We start from the raw sequence: 14,671 nt of genomic DNA on the forward strand, positions 1-14,671 counted from the left end.
TTGGGTTTCCAAGAATGGCTCCTTGGTTTCCCCGATTGGATGTTGGTTTTCCGTGCTGGGTGGCCTTTCCCGTGCCTTGGTGCTTCGGTTCCGTGCGGGCCTTCTTGGCTTTTGCGGCTGCCTCTTCGGGTTTCGCCTGGGTTGTTTTCCCGTGGCTAATGGGGAGCTTTTTCGTGGCTTTGGTGCTTCGTTTCCTGGAGTTGACTGTTGGCTTTTCATTTCCCTTATTTAATATAGAATATTAAAGGGTTTTTTGGGCTGTTTGTATTCCCCTCCCTTGTCGATATATAGAAGATGTTTTGTGGCTGTTTTAGAAATGTGATAAAAGAATTTTTGGAAAATCTTAGTGATTTTCTTAGAAGAGCTTGAGAGCTTCTTCTTCTTCTTCTTCTATCTCTTGGGGAGACTTGCGAGTTCTTTCCACCCTTCTTCTCGGCTTCTAATCTTTTTCGTCTCTCCGCAAGTACCCTTCCATCTGTATCTTTCTTCTCTTGGAAAGCAAGTTTAGGTGTTTTTTATTTGAGTCGATTGTAAGAGTCTTTATATATCAAAGTGTCATTTTTAATATTATGTTTCTGAGTGTTCTTTTATATGAAATGTAAGAGTTTGTTCTAAAGTTTCTAAGTTATCTCTCCTTTTTAGTATAGTTCTGTCATTCTTCTATTTAGTAAGTTGTTTTGTTTTTTGTGATCGAAAATTTGGGTCCCTCTCCCCGGATTTTTGATTGCATCACTATTTATAGGGGCTGATGGCTGCTGTTGGAAGGGTGGTTGAACCTTATTTTGTCTCTAAAACCTGATGGTTTTCTTCCAAAGCTTGAGAGTTTCTTCTTCCCTACTTACTTCTTCTTCTAAGTCTTCTACCTAATTCTTCTTTCCACAAGTTACCCTTCCATTGTATCCTTTTTCTTAAGTTTTTATAAGTCGTAGTGTGTCTTTGTTTTAATATTATTGTTATCTTGTTTATGTTTGTCTATGTTTTAAGAAAGGAAAGTTGTGTCTTTGCACTATTATTTTGTTGCATCAATAAAACTGTTTACTATGATATAACCAAAATAACCTTCTATCATGTCAAACAATTTTCAGAAGTCAATCCAGGATTTATTGAATATAGATTACCAAATCTTGAATTAAATACTGCTTGTAGACAAAGAATTGTCCCCTTTCGAATGATCATGAGGCCTATCTAATACACTAGAGGTTATGCTCCAGGCACGCCTAGGACATAACATTACCAGCAGCAACCAGATAAAATGAAAACAAATAACTATTGCTATAATTGTATAACATTAAAAGCCATAATAAAAAATACGGGATTTAATCAACTCAAAGTGAACATATTTAACAAATCTCACAGCGGTGTTACCTGTTAAACGGTGAGGTGGAGATTATGCTCGGCTGCTGTAGGTGAGGATGGATGTCAGCTCCAGCAGCTTTGATGGAAAAAGGAAGAAGCGACGTCAACTGAAGAAAATGAATTAACAAGGGATCTCGATGGGGTCGGAAGATTTTAGTTAGGCGGCTACTCACTGCAGCTACTGCATTGAACAAAGGAGGAGGATTGATCGTCGGCGCTGATGATAAAGAAGACGCGAGGAGGAGATGGAAGGTGGCAGTGCAGAAGGCGAAATGGCCAATAGTAGGCAAGCAACGACAGCGCCGGGGCAGAAGAGGCGGAGGGGTCGGTGAGGGCTGAGAATTGAAAGAGCTAATGTTAGGGGCCTGTTTGGATGCAGGATTTACGCTGTTTGGTATCGGATTTGTTACGGGATTTACGGTAAATCCTGCTAAACAGCAAAAATGGACACTTAAATCTCACGCCGAATTAAATCCTCCGCTTCCCCTTTTTTGCCATAAATCCCATGTTTACTAAATCCTATGGTTCGGCGGTTTACGCGGATTTACGGGATTTGGTCAAAGAAGCTTGCGAAAGGGCAGAAATATGGTTACCGTTGCAGCCAGCGAGCTCCCGTCGTCGTCGAAGGAGGCGAAGGAAGAAAGTTATCTCTCGTGACTTCCGATCCGACAGGAAGGGTACGTCGTCGAAGGAAGAGAGAAGAAACTCGTTCGAAACTCCTCTACCATTGGAGAAGATAAAAAGCAAACCCTAAGGGGCTGTTCACAAGAATTTTGCTAAATCCTGCCAAACGGGATGTGTGCGCCCCGTTAATCTCACGGCGGAGTAAATCCTCCGTTTCCCTCTTCTTGCCGTAAATCCCGGATTTACTAAATCCTGTAGTCGGCGGATTTACGGGATTTGGCCGAAGAAGCGCGCGAAACGGAGAAAGTTACCTTCACAGCGAGCGAGCGAGCTCCCTTCGTTGCTTCCGATCAAAATGTTGTAACGTTCGATCCGACAGGAAGGAAAAGCCGTGCAAGGAGCGAAGTCGAACAGCAACGAATGAGCCGAAGAAGCTACTCGTTCAATCTCTACAGCAACGACGAAAAAGAGAAGATAAAAAGCAAACCCTAGACGCCTCTAAACTATTACCGCTTAATTTAATTAATATAATTAAAAATATTAATAATTAAGTAAACTAATTAAATAATTAGTATTATAATTAGTGCACACATTAACATATTAAATTTAATTTTAATAAGTAACTTATACTTAATATGTAATTAAATTCATAAGATATTAAATTTAATTTTGAAATGAACCATCCGCCATAAATCATAAATTACGTTGTCGAACAACATATGATTTAAAAGGATTTAACAACTATTTTGCCAAATAATTTTCAGTATTTAACACACCCATGATTTATTAAATCCTAAATTTACAAAATTTACTAAATCCTAGTTTTGATAAGGTTGTTTGGCAACTAGTAGGATTTATGACATTTATGGGTTATTTAGCAACGAGATTTATGCTAGGAGTGTCAATTTGGGCCAACGGGTTAAGTTCAGGTAGAACCCGACTTTACCTAGTCGTAAACGGGTTGACACTAACCCGACCCATTTTTGCAAACGGGTTAGGTTTGTCAACCTATATCATACCCGTTCGGGTTACCGGTTTTACTCGACCTAACCCGTAGCACATTTGCAAAATACGAACCCAAAGGCATGTGGGGCGGACGGGACACTGTGGCTGGCACGGCATGTGGGGCGAGGACCATACCAATGTGTGGGGAGAGGCCAACGCGCAAGTGCGATTGCAACCTGCAGACGAGCATGTGAGGTCCATGAGGACCTGCTTGAGTGACCATGGTCCACGGGTGTGAGGGCCAACCACAGCAAGGTGAGGGCGAGACCAGTATGGGCGGTGCAAGTTGAGGGCGAGACCAGCACATGCTAGGCTTACGCAGATGCGACGTGAGTGTGAGGGCCAGCCGACGGTTTCTTGGACGATGCCAGGGCAAGACATAGTCGGAGAGCTTACGCGACGCGGGTCAAACCCGGGTTGATTTTGGGTCGCCGAGTCAACTCAAACCCGACCCATATGGCAAAAGGGTTGACGCGAACCCGAAATTTTTTGAGTCAGGTTGGGGTCGGTTTTTGAGTCAGGTCAGATTTGGTCACCCCTAATTTATGCCCGATTTGAGGAGGATTTACCGTTAGAAGTTACAGTGGAATAAATCCTCCATCTTGTCCTTTTTGCGCTTAATCCTGAATTTATTAAATCCTACAATTTGGTGGATTTAACGTTTCATCATGAGGAAGGGGTGGGTGTCAGCGTTGGCGTACCTTCAACGTCCAGATGCTGGACTTGTTCTCCTTGCAAGACGACTCCTGAAAGGTGTCGACAAACTCTCACAGTCAATAGGTTTTCAGCGCTATGAAGTTTTCAAGTAAATAGCTCTGAGCTGCCAACCTTATTTGGGATTTTGTAGGTTTAAGCAATCGTTTATTGTTCTTATTTTTTGCTATGTTGTTGATTCCCAATGAACACACAGATCGATCTGGAAAGGAATTTGTAAGCATCGATGATTTCTTTGAGATTTTTTTATCCTCATTGAACTCTATGGTGTTTTTCTTTATATAACGGCCTTAAATTCTGGGTTATATTACCAAATAGCTCCACAATATTTAATAGGATTTAACACTCATGTTGCCAAACAGTTTTCAATATTTAACTTTAGCGGGATTTACTAAATCTCGATTTTCATGATTTAGTAAATCCTATTCAAGTTAAATCCTACGTGAGTGTATGCTTTTTGCTAATGATATACTTCTTGTTGAAAAGACTAGAGAGAGAGAGAGTTCAACGAAAACTTGAGTTTATAGATTTGAACCTTAGAGTCGAAAGGTTTTCATTTAAGTATATCTAAAAATGAATATATATAATGTAATTTTAGTAATAATAGATTTAAAGATGGTTGTGTCGTTACAAGATTTGATGGAAGGATTAAATATCTAAACTTAAATTTTAACTCAATCATCATGTAAAATAAACAAGAGCTAACTATAAAATCCAAAGCAATAATAATAGTTCAAACATTATTACATTTTATTTCTAAAAATTTATTTGTAATAATTGAGTTCACATAAAATTTATAAATAAAAAAATTAAAACTAGATTACAAAATACCTTAAAAACTTGGTCTCCCACTCCTATCAATTCTACTCCACATAGCATCTCCCTTTTCCTAAAATATCAGAGAAATAAGCTCAATAGATTTCCTCCATTAACCTACTACAAATATTAATATCCATTTAATTCACTAATAACAATTTATTTATATTTAAGAAATTAATAAAGAATAAATATAGTACTAGAAGAAAATGATTTCTTAGAGTTATAGTAGCATACTTAGTTTTAGAGTTATGACTTGTCCTTTCACAAAAATAGCAGAGATGTCATAGTAAACTTGGTATCAAAACCTTGCTTACACTTAAACCTTCTTATTCCATCGTAGTTTGCATAGAGATTTCAGAATATATCAAAACTAGCTTATAATATTATTTGTTTGTATTTGATTTATTAAGTTATCGAAATATGCAATGCATGAATATAATATATATGTATTGATGTCTTCTTAGAACTACACTTTCACTTATAACTCTTAACCACTCACACCCACATACATCAAGTGGGTCCAGAACAAAACATAATAGAATTTGGTAATCTCTCACACCCATATTCAATAAGTGAGGTAAAAATCTCTCACACATCCACACAAGACATATAAGGCCAAAACATAACAAATAGGGCCCTTGTATCATTTTAGAGTATGCATTTATCACATTTTTGAGATCAGAGCTTCACCAATCTCATGCCATGAGTAATATATTTTTAATGCTTCAATAGATTATGATAACTTTAATATATGATTATGATTCTAATAACTCAAATATGTGATATATATATATATATATATATATGACTCACCCCACCGACTCCCTCACTTGGTTGCTTAGCCAAGAAGAAATTAAAATAGGGGAAGATGGAGGAGAGAGAAAGGTCATTGGATTATATTTGTCAATCATTCATATTACAGATTTTATTCTATTCATTGCAAGTAACTAATCACTTCCTTCTATTTTTGATAATTTAATTTATATGAATTTTGTCTCTCCTAAATATGCAAACATTGTATATCTCCTTATTTCATAAGCTTTCATCGTGCATGTTTGAATATGTTATTGATTTGATTATTTTGAACGATTTGATATGAATCTATTATATTTTAAATGACGTATTAAATGATATCATATACATTATATGATAACTCCATGTGATACCCTACTGAATATTAAAAAAAGCACACAATAATATACTAAAAGTTACATGGTGAAAACATCATAAATTCAAAAAAAAAAAAAATCTTTTTATTCACATATTTTTATAAAATTGTTGGAATTGAAATTAGAGATAGGTATTTAGAAGTATACCTCTTGCTCTACGAAATCCTCAACTGGCCTGACGAACAATACCGGAGCTTCAGCCTTCAAAACCATCTTTCTTCTTCCTCTCACCTCTCTCTCTCTCTCTCTCTCTCTCTCTCTCTCTCTCTCTCTCTCTCTCTCTCTTCTCGCTTCCTTCTCAAGCATGGGGCTGAGGGGTGAGGTAAAATGGATTAAGAATATTTATATTAAAAAAAATATTATTTTAGGTCCAACATTGTGGTGCTCACTTCCCCAACACCTTTGCACTCAGATAAAAATATTTCAAATATTCTCAAATACTTCAAACTTTATAATAGAGCGCCACGATAGCACCACCCAACACCGCAACACACTCTCTCAAATCCTTATACTAAACAAAGAGCTCAATGTCGCAACGCAGTTCCTCCCAGCGTCAAGGTACTTCAAGAACATTTTTGGCAAGTTTAAACTCTACATCTCCATTCCAACTCTTACCATATTTAGGATTAATCAAGTACCATATGTTTTATAATGAAGAACTAAATCAAGTTAAAAAAAAAAAAAATCCTATACAAGTGAGGCGGTCCCAAACCAATATCAGTAAATAGTTCGTCTTTACTTGTTTTCATATATATTACTACCAAAAGTAATAGCAATCAACAATTACTTAATTATATGCTCGTATTCATTCACAATGTTTGTTTTAACAATATGTTTATATTAAAATATCAAAATTACTATTATGTAAAATTTTACAAAATTTCATTTTATTTAGTGAAATTATAAAATCAATAAGTCAAAATGTTTAGACCAATCAGTACTACAACATAAAAAAAGTTACATAGTATAAATTCATTAATTCAGAGATAATGTAATTAAAACTATTTTGAGAGAAATCCAATAGTCAAATCAAAATATTTGAAAACAAAAATGAGAAATAAGGCGCCGACAATGATATGAGCAATTAAATGGCAAAGAGAATCAGTGACTAAAAAGTAAAAACCCATTTTTCTCTTTCCTCTCTTATCCTTTCTCTTTCTCTTCTTTCCTACCATGGCAAATCACGACTGAGTAAGGTGAGGGAGTGAGGGAATGAAGCAAATTACATTTTAATATATTCAAAAACTCATTTTAGTGCATGGAAATGTGGCACTGAAGGAAACTAGCACCGCTACAATGTATGATGAATCCACAATAACTGTACAATAGTACCTTCAATGCCGCGACAATAAATTCTAGTGCCACAACTCCACAGGCATAACACCGCAACTCCCGTAGGCATAGCGCCGCAACACCCACATGTAGTGCCACCACAACACAAATAAATCGCCGCAGAGCTCATGTTCAGACAAAAGTTCACATTATAATTTTAAATTTATTCTAATAATTATCAAGTTGTTACATCTCAGGCTATTGTTCAAAGAAATGGTGAAGTAAATAGGTATATTATCAATATAATTCAAGTTGAATGGTTGAAGTGGATGAATGCATCGAGTTTGTTGTGTGATAGAAAAGCATCTCTCAAACTTAATGAAAAATTTTGTAAGATGATAGTGAGACCTACAATCTTTATGACACAAAATGTTAGCCATTAAAAGAGAAAATATAAAACTAAGTTAAGTGTTGCAACTTAAGAGTATAAGTGGCTTTACACTTTGAGATAGAATGTGAAATGAGTATATACTTGAAAAGATTAGGTAGCTCCAACGTCAAATAAAATTAGAGTGTCAACTTAGATGATTTGGCCTCATAAAACATCGGCCTTGCGTTGACCCAATTGAGAGAGAGTAGATGTATTAAATCCGACCAATATTAATAAAAGTACAGGTAAATCTAAGAAGACTTGATTAGAAAATATTATAAATGATTTTTTATTAGCTTAAATAAGAAATTAATTGTTAATATTGAGCTTATATAATTAACGAATGATATATACATAGATATTTTGAATAAATACTCATAAAGTTTAACTTTTACATCATTTTTCCCTTGTACAAACATTTTTTTTTTGAAATACCAATATAAGATCTTCCAGAATTACAAATTTAAACTACTAATAAGCTTCTCAAACACCACATCCTCCATCTCGCAATACAAGCAAATCCATCCCCCCATCATAGTATGCAAGCTCAACATTAACTAAGTTTCCACCAGAATTTTATCCCAATAAAAAACTACTACAAATATATAGCCTTTCATAAGCCCTCACAAACCTTGCAAGGCCGAAGGACTTAGCTGCAGAAGTTGGCTCGCCGGAAAGAGAGAACAAACTTATCAGAAACCTTACAGCACACATGCAGTATTATATAGCGTAAGGATCTTCTTTGCTTTGCCACCACCAGCAAAACAAATAATGTTATATATGGTTGGGGTTGCTTGCAGTCTACTCAAACAGTATAGGCTTGTTTGATAGTGTCTATGTCCAGGCCTTTGAGCCGCACAACAGATTCCACATGGCCTTTCAGTGTGTGAAGCTCTCTCAACCTGAAGGCAATGTAATAGTAATAAGAATGAGAGTAAGGCTTCGTTTGGGACGGCTTTCTTACTGCTTCTTAAAGCAGCGTTCTAGTATAAAAATTAAAATTTTTGTATTAAAAAATTGCTTTAAGAAGCAGTAAGAAAAAACCATCCCAAACTAAGGCTAAAATTGAATGATTAGAATGAGTTTATATGATTGGATGATATCTGCTATGTAAGATGTTAGTTATTTGGTTCATTGACATCTTTAAATAATACTTTTATGAATGATGTGCAAATCTTAGGCTTTGTTTGGGACAGCTTTCTTACTGTTTCTTAAAGCGACTTTATAGTTCAAAAATTAAAATTTTAATACTAAAAAGCTGCTTTAAGAAGCAGTAAGAAAGCCAACCCAAACGAAGCCTTAGTTTGATGACTGCTAGATATGAGTCTGATTTATTGATGTCTATATACAAAATACTCACATTGTTTGATTAAAATAATATTGAACAAAATATATTGCATTTCATGGATAAAACTGTTATCTGAATTACATTGAGATATGCATGCCTTTGTGATATGAAGATTTAAATTCGTGACATAAAGACTGCCACTACAAATTAAGGAAGAAGGTTGTAATCCTCAAATCCTGCACAAAGGCCACATTGATGGGACATCAAGCACTGACTGAGATGAGCTGAGCACTTCTATGTGAAAAAACAATAAACTCATCCCTTAACATGCAATCTTAACACTATTTTTCGCTTGATAAATAAGGAAAGATATATAAAGAATAATGATTTAGTTGTCTCCATTATGATCTAAAGCTCAATGATTCAATTCATAAAAATAGGCTCTCAATAATTTTGAGATAAGGTTAAAAACTTTAACAACTTTTCAGACCTCACATTAAAATGAGGTCTTACTCATTGAGGGTCCTTTTGAAGCAGCTTTTTCATAGTTTTATTTTTCAAAAAAACTGTGACAAAATTTGGTTATAATATTGTCATTGTTTTTGAAAATTTTCTATGATGAAAAGTAGCATTTCACAACAAAACCAACTGAAATGGATAGTTGTAAGAAAATTATCTGATTTTGAAAATTTTATAATAATAAGCTGCTTTCAAAAAATTTGTTTTTACCTTGATGATTCTGCAACTATGGCTTTGTTTGGGACGGCTTTCTTATTACTTTCTAAAACAGTTTTTTAGTACAAGAATTTTTTAACTAAAAAATTCTTGTACTAAAAAGCTGCTTCAGAAAGAAATAAGAACGCCATCCTAAATGAAGCCTATATTTACAAACTCTGAGGACGCCATTTTACGTGAAAAATCAATAAAGTCTGGACTTACCGAGCAATCTCAGCTCGTCTTTTGGCCTCTTCTGCCATTTGATTTAGATCAGTGAAACGGCTCCTATCAGTTGTGAACATTTTGGAATCTGGAGGTTGAAGACCATGAAGTGTTCTCTGAGCATGTGCCCACTTGAGCTCCCTTGCCTCCTTGCCAAAATCTTTTTGCCTTGTGAATGCAATCTGCAAAGATAAACAGTACAATAAATCAAATGTTTGTATCCTCCATTATAAGGATTGTGAGCCCTCAGTGTAGAAACTATTTACTCTCTGTTCAATGACAAGATCCCATGCTCTCCCACTTAAAGCATAACGAGTTATGAACTTGATAATGTCAAGCGGGAAGTAGAAGATGAGATTGTAGAGCCAAATAACACCAGCCCATCCCCAACCAATCCCTTCGATCGCAGCAAATCCCCAGCTAGCATATACAGCAATCAAAGTAGCAATCTGCGAGTATATATGGTAGTTAAAAATGATTGCAATTTAGAAAAATGGAAAAAAAAAAATTTAATGATGTATAACATAAAAAATACCAGCTGGGCAACAAAGAAAGCAGCCAAAAGCAGTAGACCAGGTCTCTCCATAAACGACCAACTGCGTGATCTTGTCACAAATATGAGAGCCTGGCTTATTGTACTAACTTGCAGGTAGACTGCAGATGCTAACTTCTTGAAATCATCCTGATTTGTTTTCTCCAGGCTTTCAACGTGAAATATTCGCTTAAAAAGGTTAAAATACAGAAAATATGAGAGCATGTGTGAGTACCAAGGTTTTAAAATTCTATTTCAGTAGCATTGTAAAAGTTCTAGCATCCATAAATTCAATATGGATTTCAATTTAATCTACGTAGAGAATCAAACTGATAAACCCAAAAATTAGTTAAATTAGTTAGCTTTGGATCGATTTCAATCAAAGATGAAATGAAACAAAAATCCATGGTAAGTGTTTCGATATGGAACTTATTTTTTGCCTTATGAAGTATAGCGTAGACTAAAATTCTGAGTCAATTCTACCAATAATATTGTGATGGTCGTTTAAAAAATGAGCGCAAGTCTTTTTTTTAATGCAGGACATTCAATGTTTATGAGTTATTTCATTAGTTGTTTAAAATTGCATAATATGAGGCTTGCCTCAACCTTGAGGCCTACCTCAGTACAATTCCAATGAAAAACGCTCTCGAGTTTTTTTTATGAGGTTTGTGCCTAAGCTTAGTTGAGGCCCATCTTGAGGCGCACCTCGCCTCACTAGCGTGAGGTTTACGCCTCACCCTATTTTTATATATATTTTAATTAAAACTTACATAAATGCTAAAGTAAAGCCTCGAACAAATCACACATTCATGCAACCAAAGTCGCAACAACTTCCTATCTACTGCCTCAACCTCCAGCCCGCCACCTTCATCACAGCCACCACGATCGTAGACGTCATCAATAATCACTTGAAAGCTGCATGCCATCACCTCCTCCTCCTCTACTAAAAATTTTGGAGTATTAATTGATTTTTATGTTGATATAAAGTCTTTATGAAAGAGGAAAATGACTGAAGTAAATGAAGAAGAAACATATTTAAAGGCATTGAACTCCATAGGATGAGAAAGGGGATAGACCAATTTGTTATGATGATGATTCAAATAAATACCCCCTCAGTGATGAGGTTACAAATGATTTTTGAGTTGTTGCAAACTATTTCAATATTTTTTAGAAATTAAACGTGCATGAGTAGGGAAATGTATGGCTTGAATACAACGAGAAATGTGCAATGGCTGTTGTATTAACACTTAGGTGCATTGTTAAATAAACAAGAGTTCCCATATCATAGACGGATGTGGGCAAAGACGTAAGTCCATGAAATTATAATTAGGATAGGAACTTGAAATATACATCCTCTTACAAGCAAATTAATGGAATTAGTAGATATTATGATTCATACGAAGATAAACATTCTATGCATTCAAGAAACTAAATGGGTTGGAGAGATGGCTAAGGAGATTTATAGTTTATGATTTAAACTATAGTATTTTGGTAGGACTCGTACTAGAAATGATGTAGGTATAATTATAAATAAGAGATTGAAGGATAATATTATAGAAATTAATAGAATTGAAGGTAAAATTATAGCTTTAAAAATTCTTTTTTATGTTCATATTATTAATATTATAAGTGTTTATGCTCCTCAAGTATATTTGGATATATATTCAAAATTCAAATTTTGAAATGACATAGAAAAATTAATACAAATGATATCTCTTAAAGAAAAATTTTATGCTTTTTGCAAGAGGATCTACCATGGTGTATTGCTTTTTGCTGATGACATTCTTTTTGCTAATAAGACTAGAGAGGAAGTTGAAGGAAAACATGAGGTCAACCTTAGAATCTAAAGATTTTCATTTTACTAAATCTAAATCGAATACATTGAGTGTAATTTAGTAGCAATAGATCTAGTGGGGGGAGGGGGGATTGAGACTTCGGGTGATCAAGTCATTAATAAGAGTACATATTTTAGATATCTTGGGTCTATTGTTTAAAGTGATGGTGAAATAGATTGGGATATTATCAGTAGAATTCAAGTTGGATGGTTGAAGTGGAGGAATGCATCGGGCCTATTGGGTGATAGAAAAGTACCCTCAAACTTAAGGGGAAATTATACAAGGTGGTGAGACATGCAATGTTTTATATCACATAATATTGGTTATTAAAAGAGAAGCATAAAACTAAATTAAGTGTTGCAAAGATGAGGATGCTCAGGTGGATGAGTGGCTTCACTCTTGGAGAAAGAATGTGTAACGAATATATACATGAAAAGGTCGGAGTAGCTCCAATGGCGGATAAGATTAGAGAGAGTCGCCTTAGATGGTTTGGATACATAAAATGTCAGCCTTTCGATGACCCGATTAGGAGAGTAAATGTATTATATTTGACCTATTTTAAGAAAAGTAGAGGTAGACCTAAACATATTTGGTTATAAAATATTAGAAAAGACCTTTTTTATTAGATTTAAATGACAATTTGACTCTTAACAAAACAAAATGGAAAAATAGATTCATGTAGCCGACCCATGTAATGGGATAAAGGGTTGATGTTGTTTTTGTTGTTGTTGCTGCTCTTGATAATTGAATAATGTCTCAAAAATTGCAATAGCATATACTGAGACATCCAATATTTCTTAGTTATTTCATGAAGAGCATTTTGGAGATTTTAATGTATTTTTTGGACAAAACCATCATGTTCAAATCATAATGTAATTTGCAATGCAACAGCATGACGTAACAATAAAATGGGCAAATATATCATAAAATTCATGGTATGTTTTGTGAATTGGTCTTTTTATTTTCTACTCTCTCTCTTCTTTTTTTTTTTTGCTCTTTATAATTAAATTGTCTGAAAAAATTCCACTAGCGCACTATGGAATAAAATAAATCAAGCTACAATGATGTTCTGTTTCAATCAAGGGATTAAAAACATATAAACTAAGTAGATTAATAAAAAAAGTAGAATCTCAAGTGTAATGGCTTAACATACTGGAAAAAAGTCAGTTTTGTATGCAGCCCAGAAGAAAATGACTGTCATCACGGCCAAGTAACTTCCAAGGATGATTCCAGTTGTAAAAATTTCTGCAAGCTTCCAACTGTCAGGAAGAGGAGAAGGCTTAACCCTATCCTTTGATATCGTCATAATGGTGCCTGGCAAATGATGTAGAAGGGCAAAATGATAATACGAAGAAGCTACATCTATAAAGATAAAAAATAAAAGGTAAATACAACGCAGTTAAAAATAACGAAGCTAGAAAGAAACTACATACCATCATTCAAGATAGCAATGATAAGGACCATAAATGGGGGGAAATCGAACTTCCAAATGAGGGCAAGCAGCATGAAACCAAGCTGTTCAAATCGGAAATTAGCAAACAATAAGCAATGTCATTTAAAATTACAAAATTTTTAAGTGCTGAAGGATTATCAAAATCATAGGCATAGCTAAAACAGACAAAATGTCTAGCGTAGACCATTTAAAATGCACATGTTCATTGCATGAGCCTAAAGAAGGGGGGCAAGTAAATGGCATAAGTACACTTTAGCAGTTAGCAAGCTTGGTGGTTGATTCATGAGTTCCAACTAAAAATTCATCCCTCTCCCCAGCTCTTACCTCCCCCGACACTCTTTTTAGGGAGGATGAAACAAAGCGGGATGGGCATTGAGAGAAATACACTAGCAGTATAAGAGGTGTGCTTCATCTAGGCTAGAATTGTAGTTCTCATAGGTCTCATGATTGACCAAGTTTCAAAGCGCTTTACTCCTACAATCCCTCAAGTGTTGAGTAAGCTTGGGGGGCATGATCTTTGATGAAGCTGAAAAGTGCCCGTTCTAAGGGAAGCGATGGGCCCTCATGTAAGGGAAAGATTACTATAACAAAATAGACTTTTAGTACCATATCAAATAGCTAAAAGAAATATATTTGTATAGAAATACCAACTGGTTTACTCTCACCTATAGGTTAAAATTTTGGAGTTCCAACCCCCCCCCCCCAGAGTTTTTCATATCAACTATTACATCAAATAGCTAAAAAAATATTTTACTGTAAAAATACTAAGAAGTTGGCGATCTCTCACAGGCTTAAGCTTTTGGGTTGAAAATGAGTTTAACCATTGATATAAAGGGGCCCCAATTTGATCCCTCTTTGGTTTATCTTCCTTAGCTACTCTAACAATAAAAACATAATTAAATTAACTAGCAAGAGTATCACAATTAAACCAATGCATCACCATGTTGCATGAGGTGTTAAACATATTATCATGATATAATCCATACTCAATGAGGAATCTTGAGCATGCCACCTCAACTGTAACTATTGAAATCTGCAGCCAAAATTCAGTAATACTTAATTAACCTTAGATGGCATGATCTTAAGAAGAAATCATAACTATAAACCCCATCATCTGCTCTTTCTACAGGGAGATGCAATTAAAATCACTCCAATTTACCAAGAGAAAAATAACAGTGAAAAAAACATACCACAATACGTATTGTGATTGACACGGCATAAATCTGCAAATAAAA

The 14,671-nt window shown here is 35.0% G+C and overlaps 2 protein-coding genes across 2 annotated transcripts in view; both read right to left on the reverse strand.

The window, feature by feature from the left end:
- The window catches only part of LOC110102683 (cyclin-dependent kinase C-2-like), a 13,162-nt gene extending 10,693 nt beyond the window's left edge, over window positions 1–2,469 (reverse strand). Inside the window, exons 1-2 of the mRNA XM_028698040.1 lie at window positions 1,530–2,469; window positions 1,366–1,432 (exon numbers count right to left, since the gene is read on the reverse strand). The gene's annotated coding sequence lies outside the window, so the exon portion shown is untranslated. The remainder of the gene's footprint in view (window positions 1–1,365; window positions 1,433–1,529) is intronic.
- A 5,319-nt stretch (window positions 2,470–7,788) lies between these two features.
- LOC110102688 (plasma membrane ATPase 3) overlaps window positions 7,789–14,671 on the reverse strand; it is a 28,505-nt gene continuing 21,622 nt past the window's right edge. Inside the window, exons 16-22 of the mRNA XM_020831128.2 lie at window positions 14,627–14,659; window positions 13,417–13,498; window positions 13,137–13,297; window positions 10,152–10,337; window positions 9,883–10,065; window positions 9,617–9,798; window positions 7,789–8,291 (exon numbers count right to left, since the gene is read on the reverse strand). Coding sequence (XP_020686787.1) covers window positions 8,195–8,291; window positions 9,617–9,798; window positions 9,883–10,065; window positions 10,152–10,337; window positions 13,137–13,297; window positions 13,417–13,498; window positions 14,627–14,659 — 924 coding nt within the window. The 3' untranslated portion in view covers window positions 7,789–8,194. The remainder of the gene's footprint in view (window positions 8,292–9,616; window positions 9,799–9,882; window positions 10,066–10,151; window positions 10,338–13,136; window positions 13,298–13,416; window positions 13,499–14,626; window positions 14,660–14,671) is intronic.

This window comes from Dendrobium catenatum, unplaced genomic scaffold (genome assembly GCF_001605985.2).
Source record: "Dendrobium catenatum unplaced genomic scaffold, ASM160598v2 fragScaff_scaffold_123, whole genome shotgun sequence".
Taxonomy (NCBI): domain Eukaryota; kingdom Viridiplantae; phylum Streptophyta; class Magnoliopsida; order Asparagales; family Orchidaceae; genus Dendrobium; species Dendrobium catenatum.